At 29.0% G+C, this 17,183-nt stretch overlaps 1 protein-coding gene across 1 annotated transcript; it reads left to right on the top strand.

Moving 5' to 3' along the window:
* Nucleotides 1-1,880: 1,880 nt before the first annotated feature.
* LOC109594441 (uncharacterized) lies at nt 1,881-16,981 on the top strand. Its single transcript, XM_020009663.2, has 5 exons — nt 1,881-2,204; nt 12,261-12,404; nt 15,271-15,366; nt 15,422-15,678; nt 15,732-16,981. The coding sequence occupies exons 1-5, from the start codon at nt 2,133-2,135 to the stop codon at nt 16,267-16,269; spliced, it is 1,107 nt and encodes a 368-aa protein (XP_019865222.1). The 5' UTR covers nt 1,881-2,132; the 3' UTR covers nt 16,270-16,981.
* The last annotated feature ends 202 nt before the right edge of the window (nt 16,982-17,183 follow it).

Genomic DNA, 17,183 nt, shown 5'->3' on the forward strand with positions numbered 1-17,183 from the left:
ATATGGACTACGTTAGAAATCTAAGGAGCTTCCCACATAAAATGAGGGATGTCATTAGAACCAAAGGCAGATATATGATTTTAAAATGATACAACTGGCGTTAGAATCGATTTTTTCTCATTTTGATTTTTCTCATTTTTGGTGATTTACTGTTGTTTTTATTATTTTGCTGGTTTTTCTGTAATTTTTATGCAATAAACCATTTCTAAGTTGTGTTACTTATATTTCGCTACTATGCTGAGAAAACCTATGTACGGTTAGCGATAGATCTGCAGTTACACTTTGAATTTAGAATCGCTTGCAATGTATTGTTACTCTCCCTCCTTTTTACTTTATTACCAATTGTATTTTATAATTTTGTGATTATATATTTTAATGTTTTTTTTGTTGCTTTTAGATTGAGTATATAATTTATTTTGTTAAAATAGACATTTAGTATGTTTTGTTTTTGTGTAATATATTCATATTTTCTTATTTAGTTGTTTTACTTAGACTATAAATTTAACTTTTAATGACGAATATGATATGGTAAAAAACTGTAATACATTCGTACTATATGAATATAATTCTTAATTACCAACATATTATATCATAATTGAGTAAAAATACTTTTAGAATAAATTAGAAGTAGGACAACCATTAGATGCTATTATACGAATTAAATGATAATAACAGGAACTATAAAACAGTTGTATACATTAATATCCGATTCAAAATACATAATGTGAACACAGCAATATTCTTAATTTGTCAAAAAATCATGCGAGTCTATCCCAACAATACATGAAAATATTTATTTACTATTGAACCTTTTTTTATATCGAAAAAACTAAAAACCTCTCTCCGGACACCAATCCCGAAGATCACAACCCAAAGAAAGACGCATATGCAAAGCATACGCGGATGAGTTGAACCAGAAGACGTGAGGCTGGCATAGATGCCAGCCCCCTGTCAACTGAGTTCGGAAAGAGCAAGACCAATCTAAGAAAAATACGAGATCATCCAGGGTAAGGATTGGTCTTGCTGGGTTGGATCCGTTTGCTTCCCACTGCCACTGGTTTGTGGAGCGGTACTGAGCCTCAGGACCACGACAAGGTGGATCCATCCTGGGGAGCATTTGAACCATTTTTTTCACATTTTTAATACTCTCCTTTTAATACTATGTACCTAAATGTCAATAAAGCTATTCTGGAATGTTTTTTTGAAAATTAAAATAAAAATCCTTTCATCAAACAAAGAGAAAGCTGACTCTTTGCATTAAAATAAAAACTTTACATCATATAATACATAATAATAATATTGATTGTATTATGTATTACATATTTGATACCTTTCAATATCTAGTTTAAAGTATACTTACAATCTATATATTTTATTTAATAACTCGAATAGTCTTGATAACTAGAATTTTTTTGTGTGGCAAATTATGAGTTCGATTGTCGTTTAATAAAATATATTAAAAAAATAATATAAAAATATATATAAAGCAGTAAAATAGTAAATGACTTTTTCCGATACCTTAAACAATAGTAACCAATTTAGACATATAATCATTGTTTATAAACAATATTTCCTCCTCTTACATCATTAACTTATCACCACACCATTGTAATTCTCTTTACGAGATGACATTTGTGATTCGCTACGTATTCATCGCCTTTCCATGGATCGTTGTAGGCCAGCGAGGACGCTCGCGATCCAAATCGACAAACAATAGGAAAAAAAAATCGTGCGTCAAATGGGTTGCATACCGGTAATTTATTTAAACAATCGCTCCCTGCTCGTGCAGCAACAAATGGGGGGAACTACAAAGAGAAAGTAAATACGCACGTGAATAAAATATTCAAATAGTTGCAAATAACCCACGATACATACGATTACTCATTCTTGCCTCACCCATAGACCGCGAACGGGTCTCCGAGTGCGCGCATTTTAAAGGGACATTCACGCGAAAATTGCCGCAAAATTAAACCACAACAGAAAAAATTCGCCAGGCACATTTCGACGGACTTACCTTGAAATTATTGAAATTAACATGCCCGCGTTTTGTGGCCGTGCAGTAGCGGAACGGTGAATATGTGACGATGTACGGAGGGAGGTTTTCGAAAATGTGGTGCGATAGGTAACAAAAAATGGCATTAGTGGAAACGTGTTTTTGTTGTAGTGTGCCCATCGCGTCCGGATTTTTCGCCGCCTATTTATTGGTATGTATTTAAAATGCAACGTCGACTTTTGTTTGTATACAACAAACAAGACGTAAGATCAGATGCGACCCTGACAATCCCAAAAAGTTTGGTCGACTACTAATTTATGTTGACCGTCTGGTGTCTTGTTGAATTTTCTGTTGAATGTAATATGCGAGATCAATACGTAATGTGTAATTGTTTCGATGCTTTATCTGCATTAACAGCATTTCTTTTGATACATTGAAAACGTTTTAAAATTTACGCTGGTTCGTTGCTGGAACCAGCATTCAAATCAACCAATTTATCTTTTACAAGTAATAATATATAATTGTTTAAAAACTATCTTGTTTTCCCTTGAAAATATTTTTACAATTATTTTATGTCATATATCTCCTTATTTTATCTAAAGTAAAAATATATGTGAATAATTAACGATTAATTTAAGATATATTTTCCTTGATAACACGTTTATTCCACAGCCTTGAAATTATATTGGCAAAATGCGGCTCAATAAAGACAATCTCTAGTTGCGTTGGCCGTTCGCTCGCCATACGCACTTTTTTACGTTCAATGAGTGCGTAAATTTTATTGTAACCAACAGGTTCCTTTGCCGCCAAGGATTTCGGTTCGTTGATACGAATTAATTAAGATTCCCCATTACATTGTTGTTTTCGGTTTTAAACGAAAACACGTTTTAATTAACACAATTAAAACTTAAAAATTAATTACTTTCAATAATTGTATTCACGGTTTAAAAGGCGCAGGTTTCGACATTGTGTGAAACCATTTATGAAGTTTTTGATAGAAAAAATAATGATACACATTATTAATTCTCACATTTTACCTGGGAAATATATTACAATGGCTTGAGATTTGAATTTGCTCATTCAATTATATTTTCTAAGGAATTTTTTTTTAATTTCGATAAATCAAATTTTGTTGCTATAGCTTAAAGCTCACGTACAACATACACAGGGTGTGGAAAAAAGAATTTAATATACTTAAAGAAATAACATCAGAGAAACCTTAAAAATATGGCTTTGCAAAGAACGGTTCTCTATGGTAATGTCATTGAAGCTCGACGACTTTGTGATGAAGCTTATCCATATCGAATTAACGATCCGAAGAGAATTAACCGGGTATTGCGTAACTTCAGTTCATGGAGCAAATAGTGCTAGAGAGAATAAATAGTACTAGAGAAGAATAAATTCTAGCAGGAGTAGAGCATAATCCGGAGACAAGAGTGCGGAAATTGTCAGTCAGGGTAGCAATTAATGTTTGTAAAACTCCCCATGAGTAGCTGCTTTATCTCTATCATGCATAACAAGTGCAGGTCTTAAATCCATTTAATTATCAAACACGTTTTTGTTGCTGGTTTCATCACAAAGATGCTGGAGGTCCCCTTTTCGTGTCAAAATTCCTTTTGCCGTAAAAGTCGAATTCATACAAAATGAAATTCACAATAATTACATTAATTTTCACGATTCATTGAACGATATTCCTTTGGATGAGATGTATCAAATTACATTATGACGGTGCTCTAAGTCACTTTTCGACTGCTGATAAAGATCATTTAGGCGAAACATTTTGACGTAACGGTATAGGAAGGGCCTGTATTTTGGGCCGCAAGATCATCATTAAGTTCTTTAGATTTTAGTGGATATTTAAAAATATTATACTAGGCACTCCTGTAAATGGCCTGGAGGGGCAGCTACGAATTAATTAAAAATGTCAAACCAATGTGGTGATTCCGTTGCACGAAGGTGAACATCTTTTTTAGTTTTGTTTTTCATTTGTTTCTACACAATAAATATGTATTGAGACCCATTTTTATTAAAACACTTCTACTTATTTTGGTTAATATTTCTCATTATTTTTTTAATACTCTGAGTATGTTTTTTTGAAAAATGGGACTATTTTATGACGAAAATAATATTAGTGTGTTATTACATAATATTGAACAAATATAATATTATCAGTTGCGAAAAATACAAAGAATTGAAAATAAAGTGGGAGTAATTTTGTATTACACAGCAATAATTTCATCTATTGTTTTCGGACTTAAACGTTTATGTTTCTTTAAAATTACTTTTGACAACAATAAAATAATTGTACACTACACAATCCGACTATTAAATAAATGTTTTTTAAATTATAATCAGTATTTAAACTAATAAGTAAACTGTAAGAAAAACCCGTTTATTTTCATATGCATAAGAAGCAATTAAAATGATATTTAATTTTAATTGTAGCAGTTTTGTACTCGTATATGCAATTAATGATGTGACAATTAGTAAGTAAATAAGACATGCTTTTTCACTTTTAATTATGCAGGAGATTAAATTAATGATGCCTATGACCTGCATCTCAGCTAAAAACATGGAAATTTTGTTATACTCGAAAAATTATCAATCTAGGTAATTTCTTAATTACAGAAAAATTACTGTACTTCTTGTTTAAACAATTCGAATGTAGATTAAACAGGTTGGCGTTTCTCTGGTGGTTCCAAAACCGAATCGAATGGCCGATAGTTTTTAATTCCGATTAAAATTGAAAGTTGACCATTTTTCCCACCGTTCAATTAAGCCAATAACGTCCCGTACAATGTTATCGTTGCGGTCGCACATTTTTTCGTCGATTAAAAACCAGTTAAATTACTTTGTCATGCTCCAGTTGCCCGGAATTGTTGAGCGCTGTTCTGTGTACACCTCGAGAAAACATACGGTCTTTCCTAGTGTGTAATTCGGATGGAACCTTCTCAGGAACGTTTCAGTATGGCACGAACGAGAAACAACACACTTAACTTTACATAGATGTTCGATTAACGATTAGATTTATTAACCATTCATTTCAGAACTGTCTAAACATTGAGTTATTGAGGAAGCTATTAACCATTATTTAAACAACTTTTTATTAGGTTGTGCCATTAACACGCTTGCCTATTTACATGGCAAGGGTTATTTTTGTTGCAAAGAAGTACTTACCTGTATTGTGGAATACTTACAAAAGTTTGAATATCCTTATTTAACATAAAATTTTAAACAGCTTGTATATTAAATTATTAACTTTGAGACTTCCACCATATGATATCCCAAAATTTTTGATAAAATATTTGTTTCTGTCCGTTAAATAGAAAAAAACTAAACGACGACATTTCTTGTAATTTTAAAACAATTAGTTTTCCACTTGTAACAGTGTTTTACGGTTTATGATTACTTATAAAAATTTTAAAATGAGCAACACAGCAAATAATCGCAACATTTCATAAGAAAATTATCCGGTGGCTCTTTTCGAAGAAGGAAAAAGTCAAAATAAGATATCAAATCGACTAAATGTGACACAATCGGTTATTTCAAAAGTGATTAGACAATTTAAAAAGAAGACCCTTATTGACTGTAACATATCATATCGACTGAATTTCGCTCAAGAGTACCTTCATTGGGGAGAAGCTGAGTAGTGAGGTGACGAGATAAATATTTTTATCAACTGGCCAACAAAAAGTTTAAACTTAAATCCGATTGAACATCTATGGGACCATATAGAAAGACAAATAAGAGCACTTCAACTTCACTTTAGACCAACTAAAGGAAAAGATCATAGATATTTGGGAGGACATTGATCAGGATGTCATAAGAATATTAATTTTAAGTATGAGTCAACGTTGTCAAAGGTCATTACGCACGCGGTGGAAAATATCCATATTAGTGTAAATAAATTTAATTTGAAATATGTTAAAAATTTGTTATATTTAATTACTTCCCTAATAGCGTTGTATTTTTTCTTTTTTAAAAATATTCATAGATTTTCGATGTTAGTATAAATAAATTTAATTTAATTTGAAAAATGTTAAAAATTTGTTATATTTAATTATTTTCATAGATTTCCTTAACTTTGTATCCCTAATTTAAAAAAAAAAAATACATAATATAAGAAAAGTAACATACTTATTTCATTTTTGTTAATTTTTTAATGTATTCCAAGATTAAAAGTAAATAAAAAGATTAAAATGCACATTGACAGCACACTTAATATAAAAATAAATCAAAAATAATAGTAAAGAAGTACGAGACAAATTCCAGTTTGAAATATCTTCCATGGTATAATTTAATTTCGGTGTACACTTCAATAAAAATCTATTATTTATAATTATGTGAGCCGGTTTCCGGTTTAAAAGCATATTTACCATTTTTTCCTTTACTAAAATATAAATAAAAGTTGATCTCAAGCACCATTAAGTGCCTCATAAGTTGGAAATTCAAGGACAATTAACCACGGGAAGTGTTGTAGGTCAACCGGCGCTTAAAAATTTTTTTAAGCCATAGAACTGCATTTCGATCAGTTCAAATTCGATTGCGGGATTTTCGAAAATTTAGGACCGAATACGGTTCTGGTAGGCGGAAATGTTTTTATCATTGACAGACATAGCATTAACTGTTCAAGAGTCTCCTGTTGAATTTTTAATGTCGTATTACCTTCACGCAAAAATTCACGTAGTTGTTTACTGTTGATTGTTATAATAATCATCTTTTAATTATAGTCGGCTGTGGGTGGATTATCAATTGCAAGGATGCAATCTTGCCAAATTCATAATGATTGCGTGTAATCGCCTGACGCTAACCCACATAATTATATGCTATTAAAATCGCAATTATTCATTTGATGTCTTGCGATTGGCCCGGTGATTATTTTGTAAAGTTAGACAATTCGGTTTTGTAAACCGGCATTAACATGTTATAAAACGTATAAAAGTATTTATCGCGATGTCCTTTTTTAACGTGGAAGGAAGTTGCAACCAAAGAATAGAATATCCGGAGGAAGAATGGGTTTGCCTGTCTCCAGATATGGTTTCCAAGGACTGCATGGCTATTGCCTAAATAAATCTGCATAATATGTAAATATTGATTTTATACAAAGACTGCTCGTTAGTTCAATGCAACCGTGTGGGCCGAAATTGCACCAAACTGGAAGACAAAAAAAACAGGAATTGGTCCAAAAATTTAGGTAAAATTGTGTGATACCACAAAACACCTGTGATACAGACTTTCGTGGCCATTTGTGTTTGTTTTCGGTGTCACCTAAGCGCGAAATTTAAATTGTTACAAACAAATTGAATAAGTTAATGTGGTTTTTAAAATGCACATCACAATCGACTGCCCTATATCTTTTACAAAGCGAATGTGGAACTCAAATGGAGGTTATTGGAATCGGCTCAGGTATAATTACGTATCGGTCTGGTTTTAGTTGTGGAATAAGTGTTTAATGAATGAGCAGATCGGTCTATTGTAGAAGAAATTATCGGTAAATATTGTAATTAAGTTTACCTATTATATGGAAAAGATAATTATATAATATTTTTATGTAACTACCAGAATGGGTTAAACTAAACGGATAGTTAATTGATTCACAACAAGATTAATAATTACTCTAATATTATGTGGTGTTTATGCAGAGGAGCTGAGGAAGACGTTATCCGATCCAATTAACAACAAGAGTAATATTTATATACAGTTGTGGCCATTATTATAACAACTTTTTAAAATGTTAAATATTTTCTTTCTGTTTAAATACTAAAGAATATATACTTACAAGACTGATTTTTGTTTCATTAAATAATAAAACCAGAAAATTAATAATGACTCTTCATAAATTAAATTAATATTTAAAATTACGTCCAGTATCCCTTATTGGCTATAACATCCTCACATAGACGAGTATAAATTGGAAATTATTTCCTCGTCTATATTGTTCCAAACTTTTTGATTTGTTCAAAGGAATTTGTGATGAAATTTGCTCTAATCTTCTTATCCACAATCTAACAAAACTTTTCTGTTGAATTAAGATCGAGAGATTGAGCTGGCTACTTTAAGACATTGACAAACCATTGTTTAACAAATTTGGGGACATTGTCATACTGAAATATAAATTTTAACAGCATTTTCCATTCACAACCGGGTAGCATGACATCTTCTAATATATTTTAAATTTTATTTAAAATTTAAGATAGTTGTTCCAATTTTGTCCGATACTCTAAGTACTGGCATCCAGTACAACTTTAATAAGTTGCTACAATTATAGCCATTATTGTATCTAATATTTTAATAATTCTTATAATTATTTTGTGTTCTTGTTAGTAATATTAAATAATATTATCTCGATGGTTAATCGACAGACCTCATTGTTAATAAAAATAGTTTAATTATTAAGTGAATATTCAGTATGTGAGGTTCAAACAGAACTTCTCGAAATTGTAAGCCAAACTTTATGTCATAAAGCCACAGTAAATTAGTAATCTAGATACTACAATTATAAGTATTTCATAGATTTTTAACAAACATCAAGGAGAAATCAGGATATCCTGCTTTCTTGCTGTTTCTACGTTTTTAAGTACACCACTTAATTGAAATTTTAAAACAATCGTGACACTGGATTTTATAAAATCGACGTTTGTCCAACGGTGTTCTAGTGAAAACAAATACGTTTCATTAAGCTTTCACCGAATCCACTGAATATTGAAATTTCGGTGATTTACATGCGTTAACTACCAATTAAAATAGTGCTACGGTATTTTTTCGAACAACTACATTAGTGCATAGATATTACCAATATCTTTTGCATATATTGACAGGAATGTTTTAGCATTGTCACTTGTAGTAATTGCTTATTAAAAAACACCACTTGTTAACTATTAAATAACAATTAGTGCAATGTAACCAATATCCATGGCAAAGCTCCTGAGAACTTGTTTCGTGTCTATTTTGTCATTCTAATTTGGGCCAAACCAATATTTTCTCACGTCAGTTACACAAAATCCCATACGATTCAGCGTTTGAATTTAAGTAGACAATCGATAGGTCCATTATCTCACCAGTTGCGACACAGAAGACCGTGTTTACCTTTCAATTTCGATTTCTTCGGAACGTAACAGAATCGCGTTGACGCGCCTCATTATTATTATAAAGATGATTTCACAACATCGGTTAAATGTTCATTTTTTATATTACTAAAAATTATTCAGACTTTAATCGTGTGAGTCATCGGATAATTAATTAAGAAAATACGAACGAGTATTCTTATTGGTGTGCCTTTATTATTTTCCATTGTGTTCTTGATTTGCATAATTTTTTATGTAACGGTAAACGTTTTACTTTGGCTGATGATATTTTAAAGCGAGAATCTCAAATATGTCCTACACAATGTATGTAAATTGCCCATGACTCATTTTATGAGAAACATTGTTGTGAACCATTCAAGAAGAAATGTACCTACCTGTGTAGCAGGAAAAAATATTTGCTTTTATTGTTATTTAATTGTTAAGTTTAATATTATGTAAAGATTTCACAAACTAATAATATCTAATTGTTATTACTTAAAAAGTTATTCCATTGTGTATAATTAAAAAGTGAAAATTAGATGGGTGTATGAAGCCAACGTGTTAATAGCGATGCGATTATGGATGTTTATTTTGTAGAATTTCGTTGTGAAACTCCACAGACTGGTGAAAATTTTATGTAATAATTACAAGGTTAATCATAAATGATGATCTGACTGAAAGTGTATCTATATTAATAAGTTATTAAATAATTTCTTCCTGCAAATACCAGTCAGTCCGCTTCTTGTGTAATACAAATATTCAACATTATTTAAAAAATGAACAATTAAAAAGTTTATTAGATGATAAATGAAAGTTATGGCACTGGTAACTGGAATTCGTTACACTTTCCTCGAGGAAGGATATTTCGATTCCATTGCAATTTCAATGAACTTCTATGCATATTGTTACGCAAACGAGATAATTTGCCGAGTTAGATTAATTGGAAGAAAAATTATGGCTGTTGATTGGAATATTTTCTTATACTAATTATTTACTATAATAGTGTGATTGATGTTTCCGGTGAATAATTAATCAACAGAACTCGCAAAAACGTGTTTGATTTTAAGGACATTGCTAAACATTCTAAAACCATTTTGTCAATGTTAATTGAGAGGAAATCAATAAATTAATCACTCAGATTTATATTAATATTCAATTAATAGTTCAAAGTACCCACAAATTTTTAATTTTTATTTAACATTCGATTTCTATTTTATTAACAATTTTATCACAGAGGATGATTTGAGCATCATAATTAATTAAAATTTTTAATTATTCAATATTTAGTCTTAATCAAAAATGATGAATGAACACTTTTAAATTTGTCAATATTTATTAAAGAGAAATTAATAAATTTAAAATACTTGATTTTTTTTTTGGTAATAATTTTTGGAAAGGGAATAAATTAAGCATTATGTATAAGTAAAATTAATCATAATTTTACCAAAATCAGTATTTATAGCCCATTTTAGAATTTTTAATTAAACAAAAATTAAAATCTCTTAAACTTTTTCAAAGAAAGATGCTAAGCATGTGAAAAAATCAATACATTTAAAATGCTCATTATTTTTCAAAATTTATTTAGGGTATTTTAAAATTTTTGAATATTTAAAATCTAGCCTTTCTAAAAAATAATGAATTAAATAAAAATTAAGGCATTAATAACATACAATAACTTACTTATTAAATAATTTTGAACATTCCAATTTTTTCACATTCTTTTTAAGTACTTCTAAACGATTTATAAAAAATTTTGTTATTTAATATTTAGGATTTCTAAATATTTATTTTTATTAAAAATTTTTGAAGAAAAGGTAAACTTAGAACGCAGTTAATTAGAATATTCTCAAAAGTTTATACTATTTTAAGAGTATTTAAAATCTAGCTTTTTACAAAAAAGATATTTTTAAATTTAGCAATGTTATTTAAAAATAAATCAATAAATTTTTTATTAGTAATTTTTGATAAATAATTTAATTTAATTTTTTGACTATTTAAAATATATTCTTTCAAAAAATAGATAAATTAGATAAAATGTTATTATTAATAACACTCAATATCTTTCTTACTCATAATGTTATGAAATAATAATAATAAATTAAACATTATCAAATACAATTAATTACAATTTTTCTCAATTCTTTTAATGTGCATTTTAACATTTTTAACTATTTAAAATGTAGGCTTTCCAAAAAAAACTTTTTAGGTAATTTGAAGTGAATTTTACAATTCTTGTTTATTTACTATTTAGTATAAAAAAGGATTAATTAGATAAAATTGTACACTTTTAAATTTGTCAATATTAATTAAGGAGGAATCAATAATCTAGATTCTGATTAAGATTGAAATCTCCTAAACTTTTTTTTAAAAAAAAGATGCTAAATAGAAATAATCAATAAATTTAAAACACTTTTTCAAAATTTTAAAATATTTTAAAATATTTGACTATTTAAAATCTAGCCCTACTAAAAAATGAATGAATTAGATAAAAAATGTAAATAATAACACACAATACTATCTTACTTATTAAATAATTTTTGGGCAAAGGATAAGTTGAACATTATTTATAAATACAATTAATTATATTTTTTTCCAGATTGTAAGTATTTCTAAGCGATTTATAATATTATTTATTATTTAGTCTTTCTAAAAAATAAAAATGAATTAGATAAAATTATATAACATATTTAAATTTATCAATATTAATTTAGGAGAAATCACTAAATTTAAAACACTGGATTTTTTTATTAACATAAACTGAGAATGAAATTATTTAGAATTTTCTCAAAAGTATAAAAGTATTTTAGGAATATTTTAAAATTTTCACTATTTAAAATGTTATTCTTAATGTTATTTCAGAATAAAACAATAATTTTAAACACTAATTCTTTTTTATTAGTAATTTTTGTGCAAATTCGTTTAAAGTGTTTTAATAATATGACTGTCAAATAGAATTAATTACACTTTTATCCAATTCTTTTAAATTAATCTTAGATAAAAATATAAAAAATGTCCTTCTTATTAATAATTTTTGGATAGAGGATACGTTAAAAAATACAAAATAAAAACTACAACTACAATCAAAATTATCCCAAAACTTTTTAGGTACATACTTTTACGTGAATTTTAAAATGTTTGTTTACTATTTAGTCTAAAAAATGATTTCTATTAGTTTATTTTAAAATATTTGTATATATTTACAGATCGCCTATTTGATAGCATTTGCCTTTGAGCTGCTATGGATCCTGGAGTCATCCATAGCGTTGCCAGCAGCAGCGGTTTTGCTGTGCGCTGGCTTTTTTGCGATGGCCCTTTTTGCAGCCCTGCTTATCCACGGTTTAGCCACTGTAAGTATTTTATTAAATAGTAATTAACGTTAGCACAATGAGAAATTGTTTCTATACGATTAGATTGCTGGTTAATTGTGTGGGTAATTATCGCTTTCGAACAATGAATTTGTGATTTATTGTGTAAGTAATTTCAGTTGTTGTTAAGTAATGTTCCTTTTGGGGATCATCTCAGTTTTGTAATTGGAATTGGTGTGCGGTTAAAGTTTCTGCAACCATGTAGTATTTAGTGCCGCATTCATTAGTGAATCTGTTCTGTGGCAAAAGTGTTTGTATGTTTTGGTAAACGTATTTCGTAATGGAGTTATTGAAATGTTAATGAATAACCCACCTGCGTCACCCACACAATGCGGACGACTCACATTAAATTGACATGGCAAATACGAGGAATATGGTTCCTTATTATCGGCGGACTAGGTGTAACTTCAATGTACATACGAAACGCACCTCGTGATCTATCCTAATCCAAATAAAAGTGAAAGTGCTTAATTCTCTCCTAGTTTGTTTATGGACTGTGATTTATTTCTACGGCGTGTAATTTATTCCTTGGCACTGTATAATTCTGATGGAGTAATCGCACACAGTCGAGTTTTTATAAGTTACATTATCTAATTAATCCATGTTTGATTGATTTGCAATTGAATATTGACCGAGACCTGTCGCTAATTGTTTGTATTAATTACATGTTCATTAGCATTTGCAACGGGATACTGTATAAAAGTTCCATCGCTATGATTTAATAACAGTGTGCATAAATAATTTCATGTTGTACGGAAAAGTTGTGTCTGGTAATTGATGTTTTCAAAAGTGAAACTAAAAAATTATTCCGCACCCATATAGACATCGCATTTACAATCTTGTATCTGTCGGTTTCTGTGACATCATTCCAATGAATAATTTCTTCTAAATTAAGCTAGACTGTAATATATCAAACTCTCACTTATTACCATACGGTTGATATAATCCGGAGATAACTTCTAAAGACATTCGATCAATTAGTATTCCGATCTGATCTAGATTTGCATCATCTATTACATGTGCCGTCTGGATAGAAAGCGATACTGTTTCTGTATTCTCCGCGGACCCAGAAAAATATCGTAAATTGTCCGGTGCTACGTTTAAATAACGACTTTCCGCGGAGCTGAGAAAGTATCTGAAAACTTTCTTACCAAATGTTAGGAAAAATAACGATTTTATGCACGAACGAAATGATTTATAGGCGACAAATGTATAAACATATCTTAGTGGAACTTCCACGACTTTAACTTTTAATTATAACAAAAATTTCCCGTTCTTTATTTAATTGATTGACGTAAGACTTGAATTTAATGTGGGTTACAATAAAATATCACCTATATTTAGTTGTTGTTGACATTTAGTCTATTCAGGTCGCATATTTATTTAATTGCAATTTGTAAATACTTTTATGATATTTGTATGTTAATTTTTTATTCAAGTAAGGAACTGATACCTTATATATGCAGGAAACTGTAATAATTATTAATATAATAAAGTTGTTAAGAACCTAAGGAATGTAAAAATGTAGTTTGTATTTATTGGCTACTGAGGGGTAATAATTATTAATGACAGTGCCACTACATTGTCCAGTTTTCTGGATCGGTATCCTGATCAATTGGAAAAAACTTACAATACAATTTATTCATATCTGAAATTTAATTACTAAGTATGTATTTATTATTACATTATTTAATAAAAAACAAATAATAAATTTAAATTAAAAAAGTAATTGTATTTAATGTCAAAATAAAAAAAAATAAAATATTTAATTTAAATTGATTTAAATTAAAGATGAATTATTATATTTAATTTAAAATAATGAAAAAATGAATAAAATATTTAATATAAATTGATTTAAATTTTAAAAAATAATTTTATTTAATTTAAAATTAAAAGACAAAATATTTAATTTAAATTAAAAAAGAATTATTATATTTAATTTAAAATAATAATAAAAAACATTAAAATATTTAAATTGATATAAATTTAAAGAAATAATTTAATTTAATTTATAATTTAAAAACAATAAAATATTTAATTTAATATTAAAAAGAATTATTAAAATGAATAAAATATTTAATATAAATTGATTTAAATTAAAAAAATAATTTTACACAATTTAAAATTAAAAAAAATAAAATATTTAGTATAAATTGATTTATATTAAAAAAGAATTATGACATTTAATTTAAAATAAAAAACAATCAAATATTTAATATAAATTGATTTAAATTAAAAAAGAATTATGACATTTAATTTAAAATAAAAAAATGAATAAAATATTTAATATAAATTGATTTAAGTTAAAAAATAATATTATTTAATTTAAAATTAAAAAAAATAAAACGAATAAAATATTTGAAATAAATTAATTTAAATCTGTCATCTTATTTGAAAGACTCCATCTACGAGACTTCGGTGGTTCCCCTGATTTTTCCGCGAGTACACCATTGAAATATTTTTCATAGAAATATTGGTTCAGAAATTTTTAAATCCTAAATTGGAAATTGGAAAAATTAATATATACACATGAAATTTAACTTCGAACTATCGAACCCAGTGATTACTAATACTTTTCGTAATATGATACCGTACTGAGTCACAATTTCTGACTAGTAATTAACCGCTTGTGTGTTATTTGATCTTTTGGGTGAGATAATGTCCCTCGTCCGCCAACAAGTTTACGGGGTGGTCCTGTCGATCCAGCTTTACACTAGATAACTTAATTTATTTCTGATATTTATTAAAAAAAAATATTCTGTTATAATTACTAACAAAACAAAAATTATTTTTTTTAATGAAATATAAAAGCTATGTTTTCACTAATTATTTTTTTAATTTTTTACAGAAAAACACACTATGCCTGATAGCATGGATGTTCTCAATTACAATTTTGACATTCCCTGAAGCTGGATTGGTGATGTATATGAGCATCCAATATTGGGTAACTTATAAACACATCTGTTCTTCCACATGTATTAAAAATGAATTATTTGCAGAGATTGGAAACCATCTATGGAATCACGGAATTGTCATGCTGGTTGATTAGAATAGTGGTAAATGTGATAGAATTAATATTAATTCAGTCCCTCTATACGATGTGGAAGGATGAGGAAATGGTAGTGAAGAGATTACGAGACTTAAATATGACGGCCATACCGATCCCAAGCGAGAATTTGGCACCGCTCAACAGTCAGTATTATCAAAATAATGGCTACGAACACTCCATGGATCACCTCAACACCAACCTCAAAAGGTAAAAGTCCTGTTAACAAAAAAAAAACATTTCGTTTAACAATTACTTTAAAGATTTGGTTCCACCCCACACATATGGAACGCGGTACCGAACAACATGTTATCGCTGCCAATCGAGGGCTATCAGTACTGCACAACTCAGAGCGAGTTCAACGCCAGCATTTTCATGCCCACCAATTACATCAGCAACGAAATGATGGGTAAGAAGGCCCAGTCGCTGATGGATCTGCGACTACTCGAAGAGCATTCGGTCCTGCAGGAGAATCTGACGAATCAACAAAAACCCTGGGGCACCGAGTCCCTGATGGACGTCAACAATTACCAAATACAAGAGACCAAGTCGGACAGTCCGAGGATGGTGAAGTGCGCTTCAATGGACGCGTTGAATAATAAAAACAATCACATAATCAAAAACAGGACGGGTTTCTACGCTCAACCAATACCCAATTACGGCGTGCCTATCTATTACGGGCCTTTGGACGGGCCGGACTTTTTGATTTATAAGAAACAGGTGGACAAACTTACCAGTAAGAACTCATTGAGCAACGCGTCTGCGGACGATGTACAAAAATATAGGGACGTGGCGCTCTAGTTGTAAATATGTTGTAAATAAATTTGCATGAGTGATAAATACAACGAACAGGTTCGAGGGCAGCAACGAAGAATATTTTCAACGCTACATCGAAACAAAGACTTTTATTTTAGCCAAGTGTCATATTACACTTTTAATGAATTGCTGGCAATATTCTTTTGCCGCCTGGAACACTCCGTAATTGAAATATTAATATATTATTAAATACATTTCACAACATACATCCGTTCTCACTGAGACAATTTCAATGAATAATTTCTTTATGACTAGACTACCTTGTAAAGACATTATTTATAAAGAAACGATTTCTCAGCCTACTTCAACTTATAATTTATTATTTTTATGTTTATCAATTATGTCGCAGACGCAAATAATTTGTATTCAGTTATATACTTATCGGATATTATGAAAACGAAGTTGTGATTTATTTTCGATAAAATAGGTTAACAGCAGTATTGTGTGATTAGATACAATTTATTGCAATTATTTTAATTCTTTTCATGGAATTGTTTATTACTTGTAATAAATTGACCGCTGGTTATTATTCATATGATTATATTAAGCTATTAAATATGGAAAACAAAACTGTCTGTGATTATATGTTTATTACCTTAGTCCTTCCGTTTGTATTGTGCAATAACCCTTTGATAATTATCCACCCATAGATAAAAACAGGTGAAATTCTAAATATAAATAAAAGAAATGTGACAAACCTGCCTTTTATTTCTTTACAAGTGATGTCTTACTTCTTATATCAATTTTACAAATTATCTGAATATTAAAATGTAAACAAATACTTTCTATATTTTCTTTTTAACCAAAACAGGTCAAAAAGCATATGGTCCATTATTTCGATATAAAATTCTGAAATTCAAAACAAGTATTTTGAATGACGGAAGCAGCTGTGAAAAGAA

This window comes from Aethina tumida, chromosome 1 (assembly GCF_024364675.1).
Source record: "Aethina tumida isolate Nest 87 chromosome 1, icAetTumi1.1, whole genome shotgun sequence".
Taxonomy (NCBI): domain Eukaryota; kingdom Metazoa; phylum Arthropoda; class Insecta; order Coleoptera; family Nitidulidae; genus Aethina; species Aethina tumida.

Coding starts and splice junctions, on each gene's coding strand:
- LOC109594441 (XM_020009663.2), top strand. CDS start 2,133: ATGGCATTAGTGGAAACGTGTTTTTGTTGTAGTGTGCCCATCGCGTCC. Junction 2,205..12,260: donor TTTTCGCCGCCTATTTATTG/GTATGTATTTAA, acceptor ATATATTTACAG/ATCGCCTATTTGATAGCATT. Junction 15,367..15,421: donor ATATGAGCATCCAATATTGG/GTAACTTATAAA, acceptor AATTATTTGCAG/AGATTGGAAACCATCTATGG.